This window comes from Bombus impatiens, unplaced genomic scaffold (genome assembly GCF_000188095.3).
Source record: "Bombus impatiens unplaced genomic scaffold, BIMP_2.2 scf_0135, whole genome shotgun sequence".
Classification (NCBI taxonomy): domain Eukaryota; kingdom Metazoa; phylum Arthropoda; class Insecta; order Hymenoptera; family Apidae; genus Bombus; species Bombus impatiens.
Window position 1 is genome coordinate 2,558,358 of NT_176554.1, and position 26,981 is coordinate 2,585,338.

At 39.7% G+C, this 26,981-nt stretch overlaps 1 protein-coding gene and 2 long non-coding RNA genes across 4 annotated transcripts in view; 1 reads left to right on the forward strand and 2 right to left on the reverse strand.

Moving 5' to 3' along the window:
* Positions 1 to 20,409, reverse strand: part of LOC100741934 (DE-cadherin) — a 92,704-nt gene extending 72,295 nt beyond the window's left edge. Inside the window, exon 1 of the mRNA XM_012381701.3 lies at positions 19,865 to 20,409. Within this exon, the coding sequence (XP_012237124.1) occupies positions 19,865 to 19,958 (94 nt within the window). The 5' untranslated portion in view covers positions 19,959 to 20,409. The remainder of the gene's footprint in view (positions 1 to 19,864) is intronic.
* A 122-nt stretch (positions 20,410 to 20,531) lies between these two features.
* Positions 20,532 to 23,258, forward strand: LOC105680336. 2 transcript variants are annotated; one of them, XR_001102039.3, is made up of 3 exons: positions 20,532 to 21,599; positions 21,683 to 21,989; positions 23,205 to 23,258. It is a non-coding gene; the product is annotated as an uncharacterized LOC105680336 (long non-coding RNA). The 2 variants fall into 2 exon arrangements; XR_001102038.3 differs by lacking the exon at positions 23,205 to 23,258 and having other exon boundaries at positions 20,532 to 20,859; positions 21,002 to 21,599; positions 21,683 to 21,872.
* A 552-nt stretch (positions 23,259 to 23,810) lies between these two features.
* On the reverse strand, positions 23,811 to 26,733 carry LOC105680337. The gene is made up of 3 exons (XR_001102041.3): positions 26,083 to 26,733; positions 25,320 to 25,681; positions 23,811 to 25,168 (listed from the first exon to the last, which is right to left on the reverse strand). It is a non-coding gene; the product is annotated as an uncharacterized LOC105680337 (long non-coding RNA).
* Positions 26,734 to 26,981: the final 248 nt, after the last annotated feature.

Genomic DNA, 26,981 nt, shown 5'->3' on the forward strand with positions numbered 1-26,981 from the left:
TCCGGGTAGGTGGCTTCTTGGAATCGTCAATTGCCTTTCCTCCGTCATTCGTCGCTCGTCTCTCAATGAATTTCGGATCAGAATGAAGAACATCGAGCGTGAATGAGTTACGGAGAATACCGGTGGCCTTGATTTTAAAAACCTCTCTTCCTCTCCTTGTATCGCTCCCTCCAAACCGTCGAAATCGCATTTTAAGGATTTCTCGAGTCGTTAAAATCGAGGGAGATATTTAGACGTCTTGCTTCGATTTTAGTTTCCACTTTGTATTATTATAGTATCGAATAGCGCGCTGCTTATCTTCGATGGAAGAAGCAAGGAGATAATAGAACGTTAAGCAGAGAAGACCCAAGTTTCTTTTTAGAATCAAACGAAATGCACTACCGCTATGCGTACTATTCTTCGCTAATCGCTAATTGCTAATTACCAATTATGCGAAGCATCTCGCGTACGGAAATGAACTCGCGCGATTTTTATCGTACGTTTCCGTGTACATACCTCGAATTGCGATTCTCCTACTCCACTGTATCATAAAATGATAAAACGTCGAAACTGTCGAACGTACTTAGGTATTTCGAGGAAGGCGAACTTTCATCGACGATAACTCGACCAACGCGATTCTTGGAAAGGCCGAGCGTCGGTAAAGCGTATCGAAACGATGCGATGGCAAAAGAAACACATATACCGAACTGATAACGTTCGAGAGAACATCTGCCGGATGGGTTAGCATCCGCCAACGAATCACCGCGAATCTAACGGAACTACCTTGGCTTTTCTCGTTGTACCTTGCTCGCTAATACACGTCGAGGTGTACGCTAGCTGAAACCGCTGCCACGAGTATCGATTTACCATTAACATCTCGAGCGAATACTCGCTGCATTTAGTTCACTGCAACAGCATGGACATCTGGTTCCTTCCATCTCAACCATAATTTTCCATTATTTTAGGAACGTCTAAAAATAATCCGGCGCGACGTCGTCTCTTCTTTTTTCTTCTTCTCGTCGCCCTAAATACCTTTCGGAGATTAAATCCTCCTATCGTGCACGCGTGTTCTTTCGTAGCCGAGCAAAGGGCGCCGGCTAAACGCCTCATCGACGGAGCTTCGCATCTTGAGATTGTCGGCTGTTATCTCGTCCGAGTTGGTTTTTTAAACGTCGTAGAAGAGCAAGGAGCCGAGAATGAGAAACGCGCCATTCAGAAGCTTCGTCGGTCGACTTGGTAAATTGAAGAACGCGGAGAAACGACCATCCTACCGGTTTTTTCGAAATTCATCCTGGCATTTATCATCGTTCGCGACATCCTTCTAAATATCGACGAACTTATGCAAGTAGGCGATCTGTTTGATAATGAAATTAAATGCAGTTGGTGGCTTCCGACAGGTCGACGATCTGCCACGTTTTAACGCGGAGGTTTTTTAATTTTGACACCTTCCTCTTCTCAATGTACTGTCATATTTGCAAAAATCACGCATTCGGAAGCTAGACTCGCTGCGTTTTCCATTTTCAGCCGAGTTTCTCGTTCGCAACTGCAAATAGCTACCTTCGTGCATCGAGCTGTCAAGCACATAACTGGACCAAGTCAGAAAGAAAGAGAGAGAGAGAGCAATGCGATTTGAGCGTAGAAAAACGTGTTAAAAAGTGTGAGACAAAATACTGAATTCTCGCGGGACGGTTCGTTAGAGGTGCGAGCCACGTCTACGTTCTAAACACGCGGTACGTGTTAGCACGTACGGACGGAAACATTTGGAGAAACGAAACACGACGATACCGGTGCGAGTTTGTACGCCTTTGCTTGCAAAGAAACGACCGTTCCACGCCAGAACTGAGAGCGGCGAAAAAAGGCGCCGATATTACGACCAAACGTGTATTTCTTTTTCTGCAAGGCGTTTTCATTTGTCCTTCGACTCTGCGCGCATAAACTCGCGCGATAATTTCCCAGTTTATCCGGAGTCAAACAACGTTATTCGTTGTTGCAAACTTCGACCGGAGGCCCTCTTATCGGTGACATCAAAATACGATCGATTATTTGTTCGACGTGCGTCATTCGCGGGCCAATGCGAACTGATCGCGTAAATAGAGAAGAAACTATATTTCGATACGCGCGTCGATGAGATATCATCGATACGATAGTACACACCGTTGTAAATTATAATTTACATTTGATTAATTTACGCAAATTTGTACGTTCTTATCGGAGCTTCTTATTTCGTCGTATTTTCACTTCGACTGTCGTGTTTCGACTGTGATCTTGGCTTTCTCTTCGAAGGAATCTTCCCTTATTTTCAAAGAATTCTTTCAGATAAAAAAGCAAGATTAATTGGCTAACGATAAGCCGCCTGTGATAAGTTCGTATAGAGGTAAACGAATGTCGACTAAGTTTAATCCATTGCGTTCTAGTACAACTGGATTTCGCCACTTTTGTTTCTTTGATTCTCGCAGTACAGAGCGTGGAATCTGGCGACTGGTTTAATTAGAGACCCACGGCAAAAAATAGATATCATGTTCTTTGTGTATTTGATATTTTACGCGACTACCTACATCCGCTATACCTACATCCGTATTATATTATGTTAATAATAGAAAGAAATACATAAGTAAAATAAATGCAACGAAAGAAACATTCGTCTACAGTACCGTCCGAGTCAAATTTCCATTCGTGTTATCTAATCTTTGAACGGTGACACTATTTATATCGATTATAGACTTTCAATTAGCGTACGGTGTTACGAGCATTACCGTAATCGATAAGAAATTAAATTGGAAAATAGAGTTGCAAATCGTCGAAGAATGCCACTCGAAACAAATAAACCAATCCAGATAAACGAAATAAACCGAAAGAACGTTGTATCGTGTTATATTTGTATTTGTTTCGTTGTCCCTATTATACAAAACAGTTTATTTATGTGGAAACTGCACATATAGCAAATATGAATGAAAATAGAATCGAATGCAAAGAGAATTTCGTTTCTCGCGTTACGCGTATGCTTCTTTTTCAAAGAAGTAAAGCGATACTGCTTCAAACAGTGCAGTTTTAACAGGTTTCAAATAACCCTATCGTAGAAACACGAAGCTCGAAGACTCTTATCGGTATTGTCGCGTGAGAGCAAATTGAAGTAGCTTCGACTCGAAAGAAATTTAGTGCCACACCATTGTTAGTGGAGACGACAACAAAAGAGACGGCAAGAACCGTAAAAACGGGAAATTTACGTTCGATCGAGGGGAACAAACGGCTGTGATTCTTGAAAAAACGTTTCCAACACCTGTTAACGGTCGCTATGACGAACAATCGCAGCGATACGATATCAAGGGAAATTCGACGATTTTAACGGCTTGCTGTTTTCTTCGTTGCCTTTATCCTTCGTTGCAATTGTAACGCGCGACAAAAGGCGAGTTAACGCAATCTGTCGCTAAGAAACCACGTTGTTCGATATATTGGCTTGGCGACTAAGTGACTGCGCATTTTGTTATTAGGTGGTAATGACACGCACGGCGGACTGAGAATTATCCGTTAGCATTTATAACGATAGAGATGAAAATTCGAAAAACATCGGTATGTCGCGCGTTCACTAGTTACGATCCTCTACATTATCCGTTTAATTTGATAACGAAGCAAGTTACAATTTTCTTACGCCCTTTTCTTTCTTTTTAATTCCACGCGAAATACGATGCAATTTTTTTTACGACTAGAAGAAGCAAAACGCCGATTCTCTCTTTCTTCTTCGTCTTTACCTTCGCTTTCCTTTTTTTCCCGAAGCATTAATATCATAATAACCGGACGTTTCGAACGTTTCATATCCAAGAATCTCGTAAATTTCATATCCGGAATTAACAAAACGTTATTGTTGTTACGCTTTAGCAGGAAAATTTAATATGCTTGGAAAGCTTGCAAAGCAAAGAGGCGAAACGTAAATACGTAATATCGTGCATTAACAATCAATACCCGCTTGACGTTAGTGCCGCGTCCCTAATCGTTCAACTATTAATATTCATCGTCTTCCATAAACGGGCCCCCTTTCCTTGTCAACGGTTTTTTCAAAGAAATCGTAGATACGCTCGTGAAATAACGCCCGATGACGCGTACGATGGCGCCACAGCCACAGAGCCGGAGCGAGTAACGACGACGGGCGATCTCAAACGCATCGATGAATCGCTCTTGCCTTCCTGGATTAGTCATCGTGTAATCGAGAGGGCCTTTGATCGGGGACAGGAAATTCGTTCGCCTCGACTGTCAGAAGAAACGAGCTCGAAAAGCACGGCGCTCGCCTCGTCCACTTCCCCTCGCTGCCTTCGCCGCGTCTTACACAAACGTCTCTTCTCTTCTTCGGTGTAGAGTGTGTGTTGTGCTGTGAGTATCGTGCTACAGCGCTTTAATCGCCTTTTCTTTCCTACCACTCGCTTTGAATAAACGAACGATGGGGGTAGAATAATAGCCTGGAAGATGTACAGGGAAAGCATGCGAGTCGAAGAAACGTTGCTAAGGCGCTGGGCCGATAGTGGCGGTGGTACACTGTATCGAAGGAAACGCGCGAATCCATTACACTTTGACATTTCGAGAAATGTCTGTAGCGAGTAATCGATATAAAGATTCGTATGCAGTGGCACTGCGAACTTTATCTTTCTTATATATTTATGTACTTGATTTATATACATATTTATGCACTCGCAGTTCGCAGTCTTCGAAGGATCGTTGTCAAGTTGTTGGCTAGACACGGAGGAGCGTTTCGTATAAAATAATTATAGTGAGTTCGTGCTCGCCATCTATACGCAGATGCGTTAGTTACAAGAAATAGTAACTAGAAGATAGTTCTAGATACAATCGATAGATTTAATCGATAGGTTTAAGATGTTCTTTTGTTTTTATCCCTAGTCCATGTAAGAACGCGCAATAAAGGTATTTTCGGCTGAGAACGGCGTGATAGATTTATCGAAAGAATAAATTAATAGCTATCGCGATCCAACCTCTGAATAAAGAAATAAAAACGGTATTCGTGATGCTTAAAAATGAATTCGCATTTAATTGCACGCTGCGATACGCACGAATATTTTGATATAGAAGCCGACACGTGTTATTAAAAACATAAACCATTCTCGGACAGTTATTGTACAGAAGGAAAGCGTATCGTAGCATATTGCGTTACACGGGAGAACCTGTACAAAGCTAGATTGAACGGTGTAATCAGGAAAAAGTAGTAGCTAAGAGCCTGTACAAAATTATTAGCCCACGCGAAGCCTCGTACGAACGTCCTAACATTCTGCCAACAATTCGGCTAAAATCGAATATAAACACTAGCCCGAGGAAAAGGTTGCTGCGAGCTATTTCCATCTTATTGTACAAAAATACGAGACGGTTTATTTCAATCGTTCGCGGTAACGAACGTATTTATTTTGCTGGAGCGCTAGATTTCCACTTGCTCGAGGGGAAAACGCCATTATCATAGGGTCACGGGATGGGAAAAGCAAGGCAAGAAACGTGTAAATGTCGATTCGTCAAACGCGAGAATAAAAGCAACAGGGGAAACGAAGGGAAGAAAGAAGGAAGGAAGGAAGGTCGATATCGTGCCTCCTTCTTTATCTTCCTCTCGCTCGTTTTCGCACGTACGAAACACAACGGACAAACGCGTGCACGAAGATTGCGCGTCCAAAGCGAGTCGCATTCTACGGTAACCGCATACCCTGCACAACCGGCTTTTTCATCATCGTCTCCTTCTTTTCTTCTCCTCCCTGCACGCGACACTTAGTCTCCGCGCGATACGAACGTGCGCTCTCGTACACAACCGTACGATCCTCTCCACTGTTGCCAATACAGAGGCTCGGTCCGTTCTCAACGAACGTCTTTCGTCTTTCGAATAAGCATAGAAAGGTTTGTGAACGAAGCAGCCACTGACGCGAAACGCGTGAAAACGGAGCACCGGTGACGTCGAGCCGAGGCAAATCGAGACGGCGAATAAGTGGCGATTTCTATTTGTATAGAGGCACCGAGCGAACTCTGGAAGCGCACGAACGAAACGAAAGCAAAGGAAACTAAATAGGAATAGCCAAGGCAATAGAGAGGAACGCAAAAACGGAAGTACAAAACGTAATCGTAGTATAAAGTTATTAAAGATTTGTAGAATTTAACCCGCCGCTGGCATTATGATTTTTCACTAACGCGGCCTGCGTAACGGCTCTTTCATTCCGTGACCTGATTTCTTATTGTTCTGGCCTTTAAAACAATCTCGAGCAATTCTGTGCCTACAGTCCCTAATTTACTATTGAAACGATACTTTAGCTAAATGTTTAAACGGAAAATGGGAAGCTGTCTGAACGCGCACAGTCTCGTAGTAAGCAAATATTAAAAATGGCGACCTTGCTCGTAGGAATGCGACTATTCGGAAAAATATAAAGCAATTTGTACAAAATCTACTTCTGTTTAATTATATCTTCGAGTGGATTATTCATCATCGGAAAATGAGACGGCATTTTGAAAGATAGAATGGAAGATAGTTTACGAGAATTAACTCGAAACATCGTAGAGAGTAATTTATTAAAATTGTAAGAAAGTTGCGTGATATAACGAGTATTTACAGAGCAGGATTTTTGTAACAGCGTCGCTTACCAAGAGACTAGAACCTGGTAAATCGGGTTGGCAAATTCGGAACAGAATTGAACCGAGTAAACAGTATCGGAGCAGACGAGCCTTGTAGGCGTTAGCTTTTTTTATCCGCGGCAACCGCAGTGTCAGACACCTTCGTTTCGGTGAAATTAAACAATGAAAATTTCGCCCGGAACTCGGCGAGCCATTGTGCCGGCGCGGGGTTAAATAATACAGCTGGTGTACCTAGGTATATACGGGTTGCGTCAAAAAGATTAGGTCGATCTTCAAGAGCAAGTAACAGTCGTGCTCGCGTGGAACGTGTATGCGAAGTAGCGAATTAATCGCGCGATACTCTGACACAAACTCTGTTAAATTCTGGCTGATTTTTAAAAAATACGTAATAATAGAGTATTTGTATATTTATTGATTTATTACTTTCTTATAGAAGCAATTCCACGTGATATGTGGTAGATTTCTGGTACTATTAATCCATCTGGGATCCTTAAATGAGGGTTGACTCGTTTATAAAATTGTATTTAGCATCTAGCGATCGATCCGGAATTTTCCTGATATCGTCGTATCGAAGGATACGCGGTAAAAATTTTAAAAAAGTTGTAGAAAACGAGGAAACTGGTTAATTGGGCTCCGATAAACAGATTGCAGGATCCTTTTACACTTTGACAAGTACCAGTGGTCTTCGCTGGTATTGGTATAAGTAGCTTTGATGCAAAGTTATTCTCAGTTTGAGTACATAAAAAACGAAATAAAATTCATTACATCATCGCGGAGAAAGATATAACGTGAAGTAGGAATTTTAAAATAAAAGTATAAGACCACTCAATTTCGACCGGTGTGGTAGTTCCAGCGTCGAAGGAGTTTGCGGTAACAACGTCTATGCTCTAAAAATCTGGATCGATCAGCCAATTCACAAGTAATATCGCTCGTATTCGTTGTATGGTATGTAGCTACGTAGAACCACGTGAAATATTGACAGGATCGTCTCACGCAAGCTCTATCGAATCGTTCGCGAAGAGCCTAGCTGGAAGAAGTGGCCCGATACCGGCGGCAACGTTGCCCGTTCACCGCGGCCGCGTTACCTTACATTTCCAGTTGCGTCGTTCTCTGTTCTTTGCCTTAGCAGAATACTACTACGCTACCCACTCTCTGTCTGCTCGCGTACTACGGCGAGCTCTACGTCACGAGTTGACCTTCCGCTTACTTTCGAACGCCGAGATCTTAGCAACGGTATCGAGAAATGGGAAATGCGACGAGGCAACAGCAGACAGATTTTTGCTCGAGACCGCGAAGCAAAGAGCCTCGAAAGAAGAAAGAAAGGGAGATGGGAAAAGGGTAGAAAAGTTGGGAACTGGCAAGAGGAAGACTGGTAAGAGCGTAAAGACGTGGGAATTGTGCAAGGCAAGCGATATTCGTGGTTAGGCGTCGAGTAAGACGAGAGCTTCGAGTAGGCGTCATCGAATACTCCTACGACGGCGAATCGTTACGTTCTAACCGGGTGCAACGTTCTCGATGTTGAGTATCGGTCGCAAACTTTCCTACCGATCTTACGTACGACATTCCGTTTCGTTTATCTCGCACGCGGGACAAAGTCCCGTCAAAGTACAATAAGATCACAAGTGGCTGGTCGGTGAGCCAATAGATCTCGAGTCAACAGTCTCATCGACATCGCTCGAGTATTCGAGCGCTCGCCGTACAACACATTTTTACGAATATACCGTGTCCGCTGATTCTCGCGGTCACGAAACGCGATTATCATAATTAGACTGCTGATTTTTACGCGATCTATGAATATTTTTCCATAATATGGAAAAATATGTAAAACATCGAAATATAATACACGTTGTGTATCATTTTGACTCGGCTAACGCCATACTCGTTAATTAGATTCCATCTTATAAATCTACATTCAGGGAACTATGGATACGCGCAAATATTCAGCCATGATTATTACTTAATTTATACCGACAACGTAGTGGAGACAGAACTTCCCATTTTTATTAATCCGGACAATTACCGCGCAGAAGTTTGGACCCGGGTAAAGTTTCTGCGACGCGGTGACCAGCGAACGGGTCGCAGCCGCTATTTTTCATTTCCAGGCGTCGCAGTTCTAAAACCGATTAATCGTATTATAATCGAAAAGCAAGGGGCAGGAGAAATTACCCGTTCGTTTGCCGTGGACCGCGAAATTACGAGATACAGGAGATCGTACGATATTAATAGGTGCACAAAGCACTCTCCAGCAAATCTGCGGCTGGTTTCGTTTAAAAAGTTTCCTTTCTCGTTGCAACTTTTTAATTTCTAGTTACCGAACTCTTGCTGGCTGGCTGTGCTCTGCAAGCCGGCAACTCGTTGCCACGAATAACTGCCGCACAGCTAATAAGCTACATAATAAGACGCCGGTAAACACGCGCGGGCGTCCGCCTTTTTGATCCAATAAATTACCGTCAACTGGAATTTGGTTTTCCTACTCATTAAACGCGAGATACGCGAAATACGTGGGTCATGTAATATATTCCGGGGAAACTAGCCTGATCCAAGCGCCAAGAGGTCAGCTAAGCACACCGAGTAATGGATCTACTAATTGTAAGGAGAGCCTGATGCACCGAGCTGGCGAGACACGACACGGAAAACGTTAGGCAGAATTACGATGCTTGACACGTTCGGTAGCCGTGTATTCCATCGTTGGTATGCGTTCAATTTCTAGCCTCTCTATTATTCGGCTGTTCCAAAACTTCCAACCATTTTTCACATTTTTATGTCCTGTATATGAGAAATTGTTCGTCCTATCGTACACCGTACGAAGACCAAAGGGGAAAAACAACGATAACTTTTTTTTTTTTTTTTGTTGTTGATTTCCAATTTCGATATTATCCGATAGAAGAGGGTATTTTAAAACATAGTTATATAGTTGGGAAGAAGGATTCTTAAGTCCGATAGAAGTAGCAGGATAAATCTACGAAATTTGATAACAAGCCAATGGTAGGATAGTGTGTGCGTAGATACGAAGAATGAAAATCAAATAAAACGATAGAAACCGGTGATGCCAGATTTTCAAAGCGTTTCTCTGTAAAACGCGAGAAAGCTGATTTAACGCGATCTTCGTACGAAGATCCACAAAAACGTGATACGTAAATACATTTCTGATTCGCTGATCTAACAATCTTAACATAAGCTATTAAAAAAGAAAAAGGACACGTCGTTGTTGGAGAAATTGACCGATCGATAAACATCTCGTAAGACTCGTCGATATTTTTATTCGTTATTCTAATAGCTAACCGACGCGAAACTAAAAGGAAAACGACGTATAATTGGATAATCGCGTTATTTAAATCCACGCGGAGATTTGATCGATAAATCGTTCTATAACAGAGTACACCTTAGACGTTGTATTTTGTAGAAATATCAGGTAGAACGATTTCAAACGATGGGAATTGTCGCGGTTTTTCTTTTAAACAGATTGCCAATTAATTCGGATCTTCGGAAAATGAAGAAAATCTACGTGGAACTGGCGCTGTATAGTTTAAATCCGCATTGCTCAAAGGCCGGCTATACTCCGTTGCTGGTACACGCGGTTGCTTTCAAGAAAGATTAAGAAAAAGGAGCGACGTTACGACGATGTAACCGCTTTTGAAGCGTAACTTGTTGCGGGGTAATTGCACGCAAGAGTAATAGCATCGCGTCAGAATAACGCGAGCATTTGCGAAATAGCAGCTTCGTGATCTTAGTCGAAACGAGCTAATCCCATTTACGTTCTCCCAGACGAATTTCTGGAACGCGCGTCCGGAATAAAAGAGACGCGCTACGAAAACGCCGAAGACGGGCGTCGCGTCATTGCCAAGTATTCGTTTTACGAGTTTCTACGACCGGTCCATCGTAACCTTTTCTTCGAACTCAATCGAACGGAAATTCCCTGCAGTACGAACCGACGTAAGACTCAACTTGGTCAGGATTTCCGCAACTATTTCTTTCTTAAAATAATAATGTTACAGAAAGAGAGGTAAACGTTTGATTGTGGAACAATCGTAGATTTAAAGAACTTGGTTCTAATTAAATGTGACCTTTTGTCTTCTGATTTCGGGTTACAGAGTCGATTATCGAACAACCTGGATTTAACATTAGAACTACCGATAGTCGACACGAAGCTATTTCTACCAAATGTCGAAATGGCTGATTTTTCAAAAATACGTAATAATAGAATATTTGTATATTTATTGATTTATTACTTTCTTACAGAATTCAATGTTATGTGGTAGATTTCTGGTATTATTCATCCATCTGGGACCCTTAAACGAGGGTTGACACATTTATAAAATTGTATTTAGCATCTAGCGATCGATGCGGAATTTTCCTGATAACTGATATCGTCGTATCGAACGATACGCGGTAATAAATTTGAAAAACGCGTGGCAAGTTGTAGAAAACGAGGAAACTGGTTAATTGGCCTTCGATAAACAGATTGCAGGATCCTTTTACACTTTGACAAGTACCACTCGTCTTCACTGGTATTGGTGTAAGTCTGATATTGGTATAAGCTTTGATACAAAATTATTTTCAGTTTGAATACATAAAAAACGAAATAAAGTTCATTATATTATTCTTTAGTTATCGTGTCTTTCTGCAAAAATCATTACAGTCGATTTGACTGATGTGATAGTTATAGTATTAAATAACGAGAATCACGTTTTACGTGGATTTCTTTTTCAAATGTCGATTATCCGTTAGAATAGTTAATAAAGATATCGACGCGCAACAAGTTCTACGAGCTGATTATCGCTCGGTTTCGCGTAGTTGTCGATGAAACTTCGCCAGGGAAGAGACAATTTGTAGAGACGTGTACTGGAAGATTAGCTCGGAAGATGGATCGGTTAGAATATCCTCGATGACAATGGAAGCAGAATGTTTCTGTGGCGGCGAACAATCCAAGAACGTAACGTTGGTTAAATACCAACAGCAAAATTGTATCATCTGGTTATCAAACGTTCAACGAACAAACATACGAGAAAGGCGAAGAAATTTCAATAAAGCAAACTGCGAACCATTTCCCGAGAATAACAGCAACGCGGACAGATGTTAAATTCGTTTTAAAGCAAACCATTTCAGCGAGTTTTCCGCTCAAACGTGTTCCTATTTCACTGAAACTTACTTAACGTTTTATCGCTATCGTTGACAGTTATCTCGAGGCTCGACAACGATTATCCAACTAAATCTCGATATAATATCACGTATCGAAATTAATTACTCGCTATTTGCGACGTTAAATGCGTATTCTCCGATTTGTCGGTCGAAAAGAGAAAGCAACGAAAAGAAATAATCTCTGATAGCCGCACATCGATTGTGGCCGCAATCTCCTCTTTTCTCGTTGTTTCCTCTGGGGAAAAAGGAACGACGAGAAAAATCAAACGAACGAAGAATACTGTATGCTTTGACGAGGCAACGGCTCAGGACGATCGATCGTTAGACGGGAAATGGGAAATGGGAAACGGGACACGCGCTCCGAAAATCTACACGCGAATCACATCGCTTGCACGCGCGTGTCACGAATCACGCTCATCATAAACGACTGTCAGTCGACGCCGAACGATTTTCAAATGCAAATGTATTTCGCTCGGAATGGACGTCATCGTCGCGTTCGAGCGGTCGTTTCTGACGGACGGCAGCCAGCCAGTACAGTTCTAAACATGATAGCCTCCACCTCTAAATCCAGCCAATTAGAACGGATTCGGCGATAATAATACGGGTGACATGAATTAATGCCGGCGTGAGACAGCGTGATCTTCGCGTGTCTGCTCCTCTTGTTTACGATTTTTCCTGTCTTCCCTTTCTTCTGCCTCTTCTCCTTCTGTCAAAGCCGACCGAAATAGTCTAACGAGGAATCAACTATATCGGTGGAACTCCATTTGTAGGAATGAAAATTTAGTTCGCGTCCAATTCGATGAATCGCCGCCAATTGAATCTGCTAATCTGAATGCGAATGACTATTAAACATAGCGAGGCTAAATTCGTGGTACGAGCGAGACGAGCAGCGAATCAAGTAAAACGTAGCCGAAAACCAGACGAGAGTCTGGAACAATAAAATCGCGTCGAGTCGTTTCGTATTCGAGAAAATCGAGTTTGAGAACTCGTCAAGTAAAGGCGCATTTGCCCGATTCCACGGACTCCTGCTAATTGAATCGGCTAATCTGAATGTGAATTGCTATTATACGAGTACATCGCGGGCATAAATTGGCGACATCGGCTAGGTCAGGATGATTCCATGAGTCAAAATGCCACGGAGAAGCAAGAACAACGAAATTGCGTTAGAGGCTGCATATTGGAAAAAATCGAGATTGGAAACCTAATCTAGACAGAAGTAGATAATCGAGAGGAGGTTATTCCACGCGCGAAACCGAATTGGAAATGTAAAGTAAGAGTTGCGCGATCGTTTGGAGGGCGTGAGATCGAAGCGCGTTTAATTAACGCTATCACGTGGTTAATTTATAGCATGTTCGAAAGAATGATTGACTCGCAGTTAGTTTTACGTCGATTTTTGATTTGCTCGAATTATTGGAAAACGTAGCTGCCTTCTTATCGCAACAACCCGTTCAATTTTTATTATACGAACTTCGAGTATACGAACCGTTTGCTCCGAATGGCTTTAGACAAATAAAGTTTCACCGTTCAAACGATATTACGCGAATTGGAATAAGAACATGTACGCGTTCGTCCTTTGCCTACGACCAGGTCAAGAGAACCAAAGTGGCGCAACGCGGCTCCCAAACGTGTGATTTTCTTCTACACTTCCAGATCAACGCTCGAACGATGCAGACATCCGAGAGAAAGTACGAAGAGTGACGAAGCGCGGCACGATGAAATAGAACGAAACTTTTTTTCCCAGAAAGTATGTATGTATATAGTTGGAATTTGGATTACCGTTGCTCGTCTTATTGTCTCTTTAATTCTTCGTACTTACGAGCATCGATTTATCGAGCAAACGTAACTAGACAAACAACACCGATACCTTTTTACGCCATTTTTTTTTTTAACGATGATAAGCTGAGATAGCGTTGGCGAGTATCGAGAAAGCTATACAACACAGGGTGTCTCGTAACGTTACAGCCGATATTTCAAAGACCGATTCAGTATACGAAAAGGATTCACGTTTGACTTTGTTTTAGGAAACATAACAAAATTTTGCGTTCTGTCATCCCGTATCCGATTACCGATGTTTATGAAAATTTCTGTTTCTATGCCCATCGCTAAAGTAAAAAAAGAAAAAGAATAGAACGTAGATAAAAATCGTTCGTCCCTTGAATCTAAATATTACGAGTATTTTATTTTCGACATTTCCTATATACCTGCGTATTACCTACATTCCGTATAACCAAATTTTCCATAAATACATAAACATTCGCGCATCGCTGTTTACACTCCAATCATTGTTGATTACTCTTTCCGATATCTCCTGATATTTCTGAAATTTGTTGAAATACTTGTTCGATTTTGTATCGAAGTATTTTAACATTTCCGATAGAAATTGCGTACACGTACACAACGCAGTTCAAAATATCCCCGGCAAATAAAAATCCAATAAATTGAAATCGAATGAGAGTTGAGCTCATACAGCTGGATCATATACTTATTACAATACAAAATCCACCGCATATCACGAAACAAAGCAGGACGTATGCCGTTATGAAATTTTTCATTCTTTTTTGCATGTCGAATCAAGTCTTGGAAATGACATCGCACGTTACCAGACACCCTGTATACGATGGTTCCATTTTATCACAGATCACTATCAATATTTGTAGCTTATCACTATCGAGGGACTACTGACGATAGGCTGCGATCATTCCTCGCGACTGTATCATCGAACGATTGTAGATCGATCGCAGCGGTGACTAGAAATTTTTCGATTGGAAATACGCGCCAAGAAATAGTCTCTTCGATCTCGTCTTGCTTCTTATGTTCTCCATAGTCGCAAAATCGGTTTTACGTTGATTTTTAAGTTTCCAGAATAGAAATCTAGTCGTATGGTACGCGCAATAATTAGACGCTTTATAAACGAAAACATAGACGAGTCTTTGATCGAAATCTTTAAAAAAGTCTTTAAAAAAAAATTTATTTGCAACTTATGTTACGGTAGCTATGTCTTCGGAGAGCAATTTCCGAAAAATAGAGAATCTAGAGTTTTTACGAATACTACTGTATATGCGTGTACATGCTGTACACGAGATATAGTACACATTGGACTATGCCGAAGTTCCATATAACTTTTTCCTACGAACATTTTATAAGTATATTTGATACGAACATTTTATGCATATATTTGGTTATATATTTTATAGCCACGTAATTTATACGCAAATACGCTATTATATATACTATAACAATATTCGGTGGATTGCAGAAATGAAAAATTTAAGGTTTCGCGATTCCATGAAACTGAAACTCTTGTTCTATGTACACGGCGAGACAGCGTACGCTCTGTACCTCCATTTTCAAGAAAATGCAGTACCAACACGTTTAGGTAAGAATTGGCCTGGTACGCGCCTACGATCAACTTTCTGCCTTATTCTGATCGGAAACGAAACATCTCTCGTGAACAAATTTTATCGTACATTTTCCACGTGTCTCCGCGCGTACGATAATCTCCTTTGATACCTTATAATCTGAATCGTCGATGCGAAGGAATTGGAGATTCGCTAAAAAATTTAGTGGGCGATCGCTAAAGCTCGGTGGTTCCCTGTACAAGCTGTACACCTACGAGAAACGGCCGGCGACCCCGACGCACCGCTCTTTGTCCTCTCGATTCTCTCCTCTTTGCTTGCTGTCCTCGCTCCCTTTCTTTCCTTCCTTCCAACCGTGATCCTGCGTCCTCCTTCCTCCCCCCATGCTCCTCGTTTCTCTCTACATCTTTATTGTTCCTCGTGTACCATGGAACAGCCGGTCCTTTCTTCGCCGATCACGTTGCTCCTTGCAAGTTATTTCCTTTTACCCTGCATCCTTAGCCATTCATTTGCCGTTCAAATATATTATTTTCAGTCAAAAACCTATCCTTCTTAATTTACCAACTAAAAATAAAATTGTTGTTTGGCGCTATCAGTCCGCACAGGTGCGTCTTTACGCTGCTGTTCGTGAACAATTTCTTTTGCCCGTTTATTAATTGTTTGCTTACTGTTCCCCGGCAATTGACCATGTTGTACATGTTCGTGAACATTGTCCAAATAGCTACGAACACTATTATCTAGATATCTCTAGTGCTCACGGTAACATGTTGAGTCATTGAGCACGGATGACTATATGGTAGTGTCATAGCCCGGTTGATCCCGGAGACGGGTGACGCCACGTTGGCGTCATCTGCAGTCAACGTTTTAACAGTTAACACGTTACAGGCAGAGTAGTTGCTCGAGTAATTTCCATCAGTGACTGGTCCTTTTTTCAGTAATCGACGACAAATGATTTTTTCTGGGACACCAGTGTGGACTCACCAGTGTGGTCATTTTAAAGTATCGAGAGAAAGGAATCTCGGTCATACTGGATGACCAGTGACAAAATTTGGCTCCCCAACCAATGCGTCGAGGATGAACGAATCTCAGAAGATTCGAATCTAATCGACTGAACTCGCTGAACCGACTACTACCGAGAGTTACATTCGAATCGCGTGATTCTTTGCCTATTTACATTGCTAAATCTACTTTATCCCCCGACCATTCCCTTCCCTTCTTTGGCAGAGTTTCTTCAGAAAATCGCCAATTTTCTCAAGCTAAAATGCTTCTTATTCTCCTTCGTACAAACGTCACACGATGATTTTCAACGCAAAGGTACGAACACAGAGCGACGTACGTATGCAAAACACAGGCGAACCCGTTTCGTCAGTTAGATAGGCACGTAAAGGTCCGATAATCGAAGGCGGGATTTTCATTACGTAATCTCAACCTAGTTTAAAAGCGCTTCTATGACAGAACAAAATGAGGAAACTACGTTCTTTAAAGTACTCGTTTTTACGCAGACTTCCTTCGGGCGAACAGAGGCTCGAACGAAACGGATCTCGATAGAAGTTAGCGTAGTACAAATTCCGAATGTAATATTTATGTACGTTTTCCAATTTAAATCCCGCGCCGTTTCGAACTCACTTCGATACAATCGCAATCAAAACGATACTAAGTCGGAATTGAAGCATCGTACGGACAAATCAATGAAAATAGATAAGAAAATAAAAGGGAATTTATAAATAACGCTTAAATCTTTCATTATGAAGAGAGTATACGTAATAAGTAAGTATATTTATATATATAAGCTTTTAGAAATATAGAACAATCATTTGGTAAAAGCACTTGACTAATTTCTATTATATTTCATTAATTAAGCAATTATATAGAAGGGGGTCAATTATCAAAACGCCGAGTGACAAGACAATTGATTGATGGAAAATTTGGGGACAATCGCTCGTAAAAAAGGTGGAGAAATAAGAATAGAAACTGAAATAAAGCGTTACGTTTTTTATTCTATTTAATATTGATTTTTATAAGATAGGCCAAAATAAATTGTCTGTCAGATAAAAGCATTGTTATTCGATTATTCGGACGTAGCTCATATTTAGTTTGGACCTGACCCCAACCTAACCTCAAATATATAAATGTTTAGATATTTTTTATTAGCAAACACTGCTACGATCTATGTATAAAAATAGTTAGCATATTTTTAACAAAGCCACGTTCTACGAAATGTAATACATTACACATCAATCAATTCGCTGTAACGAGTAGAAAAGTCTTGGGAAAATAAACAATGAAAAATTCTAAAATTAACCAACATGTTTGTATCTAATTTCTATCTAATTTAATAGGAAAAAACACTATTGATAATCAATTTTGGATTATTCGAAGTAATATTCATATTATATTTATTTTCAAATTCAAGCATTAAAGATATTAGAAAAAATCGACTCGTCGAAAATTATCTCGTTCTACCTTTGTTGGCCAGAAATTGATCTAAATCGACTAAACTCCACTTCCCTTGTTTATTTTTATTGGATATAAAACTATTAGCGCGTTTCTTGATAATAACGAATGGAATCGATTATTATATCGAATTACGTAGGTATTTTAATATGAAGTACACACAGAAAAAAAGTGACAAATCCTTTTAGAAATATGTGGATTATACATTTACAAAGTTTCATAATAAACCAGTGGCATAGTGTTACATCAATATTTTCGAAATGTTCGGGACAACGACGAAGATATATATTTAATACCAAAGTTGAATAAATGTAAAATTGAATGACACATATTGAATTTTAAACTGTAATTTATCATATTTTTCTCTTGCGATCTTCGTATGATATTTCATTGGCTAGAATGCAATCAATACATATCTATCCGTCATCGTTGAAAAATACGAATATTTTTATAATAAAATATTTTAATAACAATAATCTATCGCAGAATAATTTTGACATTTTCGTAATATACGCATTAAAAGAATCGATTGCTATATAATATATATTGCTATAATTTATCGATATATAATATATTATATTTTGTGAAAACGTGCCTCTTCTACAAGCATAGCAAAGTGCTTTTAGTTCCTAGAGTAGCACAGCGAAAACTTAAAGCTAAAGAATAACAGGAAAAGTGAAAGCTGTACAGGTTGGTAGCATCGGTGGTTGGTATCGTTGGTAGCGTCAACGGTGTCGGTAATTCACGAATCAGTTTTTGTCGTTTGACATTTTGCATAATCCGAATCGACTTGTTTACTTCGGTTCACGGTCCACGACGGTGTTTGAGAATCTCGAACAACAAAGGCGGAAAAAAATGGACTGGTAGGGAAACAAGAGAGGAGGAAAAAAAAGAGAAGCCATACTGCGTGGCGCGCGCGACGACGTTGCTGTTACTGCTGCAGCTTAAGCTGCATTCTTTCGTGAGAAGGAAAAGAGCAGAAACGTTAGAGCGAGAAAGTGTGGGGGAGGAGAAGAAGAGGGTTGACAGACGGGGACAAGGAGATGGTGACGAGAGGAGAGGAGAGAGATGGAAGGGGCAGGGTAAGGAGGGAAAAATCCGAGGAATGTACCAAGAGAGCACTTTGAAATCGGTTGGCAGTGGTTTAAGATTACGCCGAGTAAGGTTCCTCGAAGGCCTCTCTCGAATCTCCTCCAACCGAATCCTTATGCGGCCAAGTCGGCGAAATGGAACGCGACCCTGATTGCCGCCGCGCAACCCGACGTCTCACGTTCAAACGAATCTAGCATCGATTAAACTTAATAAAAAGCTAACGTGTTTCTCTCGACCTGGCGATCAGCTTCTTTCAATAGACCTCGATAGAAAGAATTTGCGTTCCGTCTCATCTCCGCTTCCTCCCACTGCTACAATTAAATTCAATTATACCTCCCCACTCGTCTCATCGTCACACGCAATAACGTATCGACAGGAGATCGATTCGTCGAAAATCCTATTTCTTTGCTTATTGTGTTATTTCGATTTGTTAAATGATAGAGTTATAAATTTACGATCTTGTGATATGTGGATGTTGTTCATTGAAAAGAACGCAAGGTAGTAAAAGGAAAAAAAGAAGTTGAGGAAATATTGGAAGCTTCTCACGGGCAAAGGCGCACCCTTTCTATCAAAGTATCGCTACGAGTGTAACTTGGTTCCCTCAGTTTTCTCAGGGTACGCATTTCGTATCGGTCGACGCTATACCTTGCTACCCGATATCTCCAACCAAGAAAAACAGAACCTTGCTACTGGTTTTGCGTTACGAAAGTGGAAAGAAGACATGGTTCGAGCGTTCGATGCGAACCGACAACATCTTATCACGTTCCCAGACATTCCTTTCGTTAACTAAACCTGTCGGTGGATAAAACTGTACGAGAAGATTGATATCTAGATACATTCACCCGACTTGCCCTGAACATTTCGAAATTATTATATTAATCGAGTAGTCTCTATTGAAAGAAAACGAGAGATTGGGATAGAAAACGCATACCGATTCGTACGTTATTTCTAAGCGTCGAGAGGCCTCTCAGAGATATACTTATCTTATGAACGCGGCCTAAGGCCCCAGTTCCCCCCACCCTATTGCACGACTGGCCTCGTCGACGGACTACGAATAACCGCGCATGCGCTGCAGGACAAAACGTTATAAACACACGCACCGTTCTCGTTTTCTCGACACATGCGAGTACTACACTCACAAACGCTCTTGCGTGTACACACACAAGCGTGTACGAGCACGCACGTATATACAGGTAGAAAAGCATCACGATAATAGTCTTTGAAAGACACGATCTACTCACCGAGAGCTCCATAAAGAAGCAGGAACGACAGCAAAAGATGCGGAGGCCTCGCCCAGGCCCGTATAACGTGCCTGCTAGCATGCTGTCGCGACATGTTTCCCTTTTCCTCTCTCGTTGGTCCTTTCCCTTGGCTTCCTGGCTGGATGTCCCGGCCGGAGCAACCACGCTGTCGCTCCTTTTTCGTCTTGTCTATCTCGTACGTTTATCACCAATACGAATTCCTTTCCTTGATCGTTGAAAACTTTCAACGATCGCTAAAGTACATCACTACGGGTGCACATGGTTCTCATGATCCTTAGTTTCCTTTTCCCCCTCCTCCCTCTCTGCGTTTCTTCGCGTCACACGGTGAACAAAACACCCGTTACACACTGCACTCGAAGGAACAAACGATAAACCAAAAGACAACACCAGCGAACGCTACCCTCGGAAGACCGACGCCGCAGAAACGCGCCTACCCGACTGAACGACGAGGACGCGCGATTCGTTCGCGGTACCCTGTGCTTTCCAGCTTACTCGCTGCCTGCCTGCCTCCTGCCTGCCTGCCTGCTTGCTTGCTTGCTTCCTTGCCTGCTCGCCTGCCCCGAATACCGTCCCTACCATTCGCGCCCCTTCCCCACTTTAACAATTCCCCTCTCCCGTGTTTCCCTACCTCCCCGCTAGTCCATAGTTCGTGCCGACTCGCCGCTGATCAAACCCCTCTCCTCCGACCCCGCATTACCAATCCCATCGCCAGCATACAAACAGACCTTCTCCCACCACTTGCTAACTACTTGTTGATCTTCCAGGAACGAATAGACGATTCGTCGAACCTCGTGCTTTTACTTTTTCTTATTTTTTGCTCCATTTCCATTTGTATACATAGATTTATTGAAAATGCGATTTAACGTAATACTCGTGACACGAAATGTAAGTATCTTGGGTATAGTAAAATGTTAGAAATTCATAATTGTATTCGCTGTACATTTACGTTGAAGAAATTAGTGGAGCTCACTATGGTATTCTAGTGTATTATTATTTCTTCCGTTCCCTTTGTGTGCTTCTTTATCTTTTATTTTATTTACCTTTTGTTCTGTTTAATTGCACTTTGCGCTTGACCGAAATGGAACAACTCTTTGAAATACATTTCTGGAAATACAGCATTGCATCATTCCTAAATGAATCGTCAGGTTGTTATACCTAGATGAGATAATACAATTACTCGATAATTACCAAATTTTTCGAAGAAATTCGGCGCGTCGTATTTGTACAGTTATCTACCTGTTGCCGCGAACGTGGCCATCGAACGCTATGTGGTGTATGACGGATAGAAAAAGGCGATAAAAATCAATGAAAAGCGAAGAGCGTTGAATCGAATCGAATCGATGTAAGTAAATATCGATATTGATTGTCAGATTCTCAAGCACGAAGTACTTCGTAGGAAATATTGTTCCAGAGAATCTCAAATAACTTCAGTTCACTAATCGTAAGTTTAACCCTAACCTAATCATATTTTTCTATCGTTGGGAAACATTTCAAATTTAAGGAAAACGTAAAAGAATTGTTATTGTCTGATATGCATGACTTTTTATTTGACTTTTACGCTGAAGATATTCTTAAAATACTACAAATTTCTTTTTGAGCTGTGTATAAAGTGAGGTTGGGACATGAAAAAATCAAGAACTGCGGCAAAGTTAATCTATTAAAGACGAAACAGTGAAAATACGAAAATACGACATAATTATAAATGAAAAACAAGGTAAACAACTTACACGTGTATTACGGAATATACAAAATGTATTTACAATAACAGTTGACATCCACTTTGCAAATCCACTACAGATACAAGTCGAACGTACGAAAGAATTTCAATGATTTGAGAAAAGATAGTTAGTCATAATATTCAAATTTTTTGAAATTGTGGAATCAATGTGAGAGAAGAAATAAGAACAGAAAGGATATTAGAGATATCTTTAGGGTTTCCTTGCATAATCACAATCTATTAAAGAGTAGTCAAAAGTAATAACGCAAATTGGCACGAAAAAAGTTGTAAATGAAATATAGCTTTACAAGTGTCCACGCTTCGGTGTCTGATTTTAAACTCCTCGTGTCACATCCACTGCCATATTCTTATACTCTTGCTACAAAGGTGAGGTTATCTCGTATAGTTGAGCTTCGTAACGATTCGAGAGCTAACAAGAGGTAGTCTCGGTATCATTCTTATCTACTTTTGCATTCCCACGTCGCGCAATGACGGTCGCACGGTTGATTCTTACTTGGAGTACAGATTCGCCTCGAGGAAGCTAAATACTCCTCAAACATCACATTTCTATTCTTCCACGCTCACTTGCACAATTAAACTAATATTATTCATGAAATTTCACAAGTCACAATTTATAAGGTATTAACATTAACAAGTTTCCTCGTATACATAACTAGAATAAGTTTATCAATATTAATAAATACTTTGAATAGTAATAAACAGTTTGTTGATAAAGAAAAATGAAAATGAAATTTTACAAATTTCGAATCATTCGATTATCCTATTTGATAAAAAATTGTGAAATTGTAAAAAGGAAGTTCATAACTTATACCTTGTAACCTATTCATTCACTGATATTATATAATATAGTTAATAAATTATTGTGCAAGATTGTCCGGATGTTTATTCACGGAAATTCCTCGATAAAAAAATGCTGCCACGTCATTTCAGTTGGAAAAGTGTAAGAATGTCACGAGGTGTGAATCATAATTGTTCGATGCTGCAACTCGATAGTTTCGCGAGTTCTTTTTTCTCTGTAATATTACTTACGCATCAATACGTAAGCGAGAGCACAGACCATAAAATATTGGCTACTATTATTCTCCTTTTGCTTATGGTTTTTGTTGAATACTGATTTTCGGAAAGTTAATGCGTTTGTAAAAAAAGAAATTTGTGACTGCCAGGTTTTATGCACGTTCGTATTTTTATGAGGACAACTAAAGAAATAGAATTTTAATTTGTTTTACATTAAATGTAGAACGTAAATTAAATTTATTTTGTTACGTTTTAAATATTAGATCATTCCACAAGTAACGCGACCATTTCTCATATACTGGGTGAAAATTAAAAATTACTTGCTACTTGATCAATGTTGGATTTTAACAAATTTTCAACAATCCTTCATATTTTTCTTAACTTTCTTATTTCAGTAAAACTGCAATAATAGCGACATTCATTGCTTTAAGTTCAGCTTTGAAGAGAAGCTGCATTAGTTACAAGATGACCTAATATGACTCATAACAAGTGCTTTACTTTGAATATTTTTGCATATGCAGACTACAAGAGAAAAGCACGTTAAATCAACCTTCTTGTTTTACACAGGGATGCAGTTTTAAAATTGTTGTCAACCAACGCCATGTTAAGCGCATAAATACATATATAGTTTACTAATGGAAATGCTCTGAGAGCAGGAACATCTCTCTTGCGCAATTTTTATCTGTATACGTATCGGTATAACATTCCTACGCAAACGAGAAAATCAATATTTCCCCTCACGATCGAAGCAAGCTAATTTCCCATCTACCGTAATACTGGATCGTAAGAAATGATTTGCAGAAAACATTAAGAGTGCTCTTTAGCTGGCCTATAATGGGCCACACCTTTTCGCATAGAGAGTAATAAGGCATAAAGCAATCTAGAAGATTCATCGGTTCCAACCTGAAAACCAATTGAACTGAATGTACATACGTACATACACTAACGCTTATACATATAGTTGTCCAGGCACTTTGGGCGATTCGTAATAACAATATGTGAATTTTACCAAAATGTACAAATTAATGATAAATTAGTAATTAGAAGCAACACTCACTAACTTCTTACAGAATCATCAGGCTATAGATCTAAATTGTCTATTAAAAGACATAGCAATAATATATTTTACTACTTATTCGTATATTTATTATTTATGTATATACCATTACACAAGAACTACAAGTAAAAATGCACAGGGAGCATAAAGGGAAGAAACTACGCTAAACGTTCATTGTCGTATTTCGAAAGTATGATCGATGATAATTATTCGCATGACGACAGTGTTGCATTTATCACCAATTTTGATTATTCTACTGTTAATCGATAGACAGTGGATATGCCGAGTTTGTCGACCCGTAAACCTATTGTTGCTCGTATTCCCAAAGGACACGACTAACCAAAGCTCGACGAACCTCTCGCTTTCTCCAAAAGCTATTTTTCACTAGCTACCGTGAAACAATCTTCGCCTATGTATTGCACAGTTAGCTTTTCAGCTGGGCCAAAGGAACACCAAACAACTTGTAACATCAGATCAGGCAACGAAACGAAATTATCGGACTAATCAGTTGTAGGCTGTGCATGGAATTCTAGAATCTGTAACTGCAATTGTTAATTGGCCTGTTTCTGATCTCGTTTCCTTCCCGTTTACATAGGAGCATGAAACATGAATTCATCCAGCTCGATAAGAGCTTTGTTATCCAATTCGCGGTTCATTTCTTGGTGTCCTCGACTGTTATTAGTTGCGCAAAGATCAAAGCGTAGGTCGTAGGTGGTCGTGAGGAGATAGAAAAAACCGATCATTAATGGATCTCGTTACAATTACGCGCGTAAACTTTTTAACAGCTTTTAGCATATCAGTTTACTCGTTTACCTTGTATTTCGTTCGTTTCTCGCCAAACTGCCTTTCCTCTTCCAATTTCGGACAGAAATACAGACAAAAATTTGAACATTTGCTTAATTGTGATTTAATGTAATTAGAAAATTATAAATGAAAAGATTTCTAATTATCTTCGTCAATGAAACGAAAGCAAACGGAAGAATATCGCATTCTAAAAATATGGGTACCAGAATGTAGTTTACCGTGTTAAAGATCCCCTTAATGAATACAATGTACGAGTAATAAGCATCTACTTATCCATAAATTGTTGATTTCATTGCGTCATTTTGTGATCACCTATATCGTAAAGTTTCTATGATCGCGTTACGCCGCACCGCGATGCCATGTTATTTATTTAATTGGCTATATTTCATCAGTGGTAATATTATTTATCGAATTTCTATCAGGCCAATGTAGGTAATTAAATCGCGCGTTTCGTTAACGATAGAATTAATGGACGAGGATTGAAATCATCGGAAGGGGTAATCCGAAAAGCAAATTACGGAAATATTTGCCACAATTCCAAATGCTGTGAAATCTGCTACTCTACCTTTTCGTCGGAATTATATATATAGTAAACACAGCAAAGCGGACTTCCTTAATCCTTTCGTCTCTAGTGAGGTATATACTCTATGGTACACAAGTATTTGAACACCTACAATTAGTGCAATTCGATCAAAAAGATATTTTTATTATATCTTCAACGCTACGATAGAGGAATATTTCGCTATTGTTAATTGTTTACTATACGCTATAACTGGCGATCAAAATTCTCTGTTAAATTTAAATTAAATCAAGGAAAGTACCTGTATCGCTCTTGTTCCATGCGTGTCAGTAACGGATGATTGACACGTGGTACAATTTATATAAACTTTTAGAACATAGTTGGAAACAAACTCTAATTCTTATGGAACTTTGTAATTCCACGTTTAACTGCGATAAACGGCTGACAGTTAAAATCTCCATAAGAACTATATGCACTTTAGAACGTAGCTAAAATACACATTTATTTCGTTCTAAAGTCCAAATATGGAACAGATGCATTTAGGATCACTGAACTCGGATGTCTATACAGACTCAATTTTCATCCACTTTCGATTGTTTCACCATTTAGACTAATTAATATCAACTATTGTTTCACCAATGTCTATAAATTGTGTATGGTCGCCTGAAATAAGATCAGATTAGGTTAAAGAGCTTAATTTGAACTGTATTTTATATATTTGTATTAATTTGAAAGTGCCTAAACATTATGTAAAAAATATGTATTAGAAAATGGCCCATTAAATAATCAAAGATATTGAATCTAAATGAAAGAAAAAAGATAGCAGCGAAGATGATATTTTCGTAATCAAAATGTGAATTAACTAAAAAGAAATTATAAATTAAGTGTTATGTTAATACAACGTTGGCCCGTAATAGGTTAAAGAAAGAAGGATGGGTTAAAAACTGAATAGAAAAATGTCAGCTAGGGAAAGAACAAGCAAACCGGAAAGAAATATATTCGATAGGGTACGCGGTAGATTGTGATCGATGTCTATGAAAATTCTTTTGTTTTGTAGCACGTACACATAGTTTACGACAGACAAGCATGAGAACGAAATATTAGATTTTCTTCTAGCAAGAACAACGAAGTAGAGTTGACTCTCTGTATTCGCCATCGACGTGTTCCATTGATTGCTTTGGACGGCTTTGAACGGAAATCACACACGATTGTACAATCGATGCGGCGTCGTTTTCCTCTCCGTCTACTTTTATCGAAACTTTTCAAATCATTGCCTACTCGGATTCCGATGCAATATCGTACACGTAAACTTCTTCCTTTCCGTGCAACCAGCTTATTCCAATTCATTTAGAAGAAGTTGTCGATTGTGTACAAATAGAATTTAAACTTTATCATAAAGTTTAACGTTCCCATTTCTACAATAGGTTATATTAAAATCTACATAGATTATATTCTACACCTTTCAATTATAGCGATTTTATACAATTTATAACATTCAATAACGGCGCGGCATTAACCACAAGATCTCGGTAAACGATCCTGTCTGTAAAATAATACGTACGTACCAGGTAAAAACTATTTTGATCGTTTGGCGACATCTATTACTTACTGACAAATCACTGAATAGATGGCGCGGCCTGAAAACGCTAAAACAAAATCTTAACCTCTTAACAAAATCTTAAAATCTTAAAATAATTAAGTACAGAATAAATGGCCTTAGTTTTAGTGTATTTATGAAGATCGATGTATCTGATCGATATATTTATTCACAGAAATAGGTTTTTGTTACTCTCTTCGTTCCTTTCGTCGGTCCTTTTACTCTTTTCATCGAGCGTAATTTATTTGTTTGAATTGTTCATAAATTGCGTTGTGATTTTGCGAGGCAAACCTATGTGTCAGTATAAAATTCTATACTTCTTTTATGATTATAAAATATCTTTTCTATATCTTGGTTATAATTTCA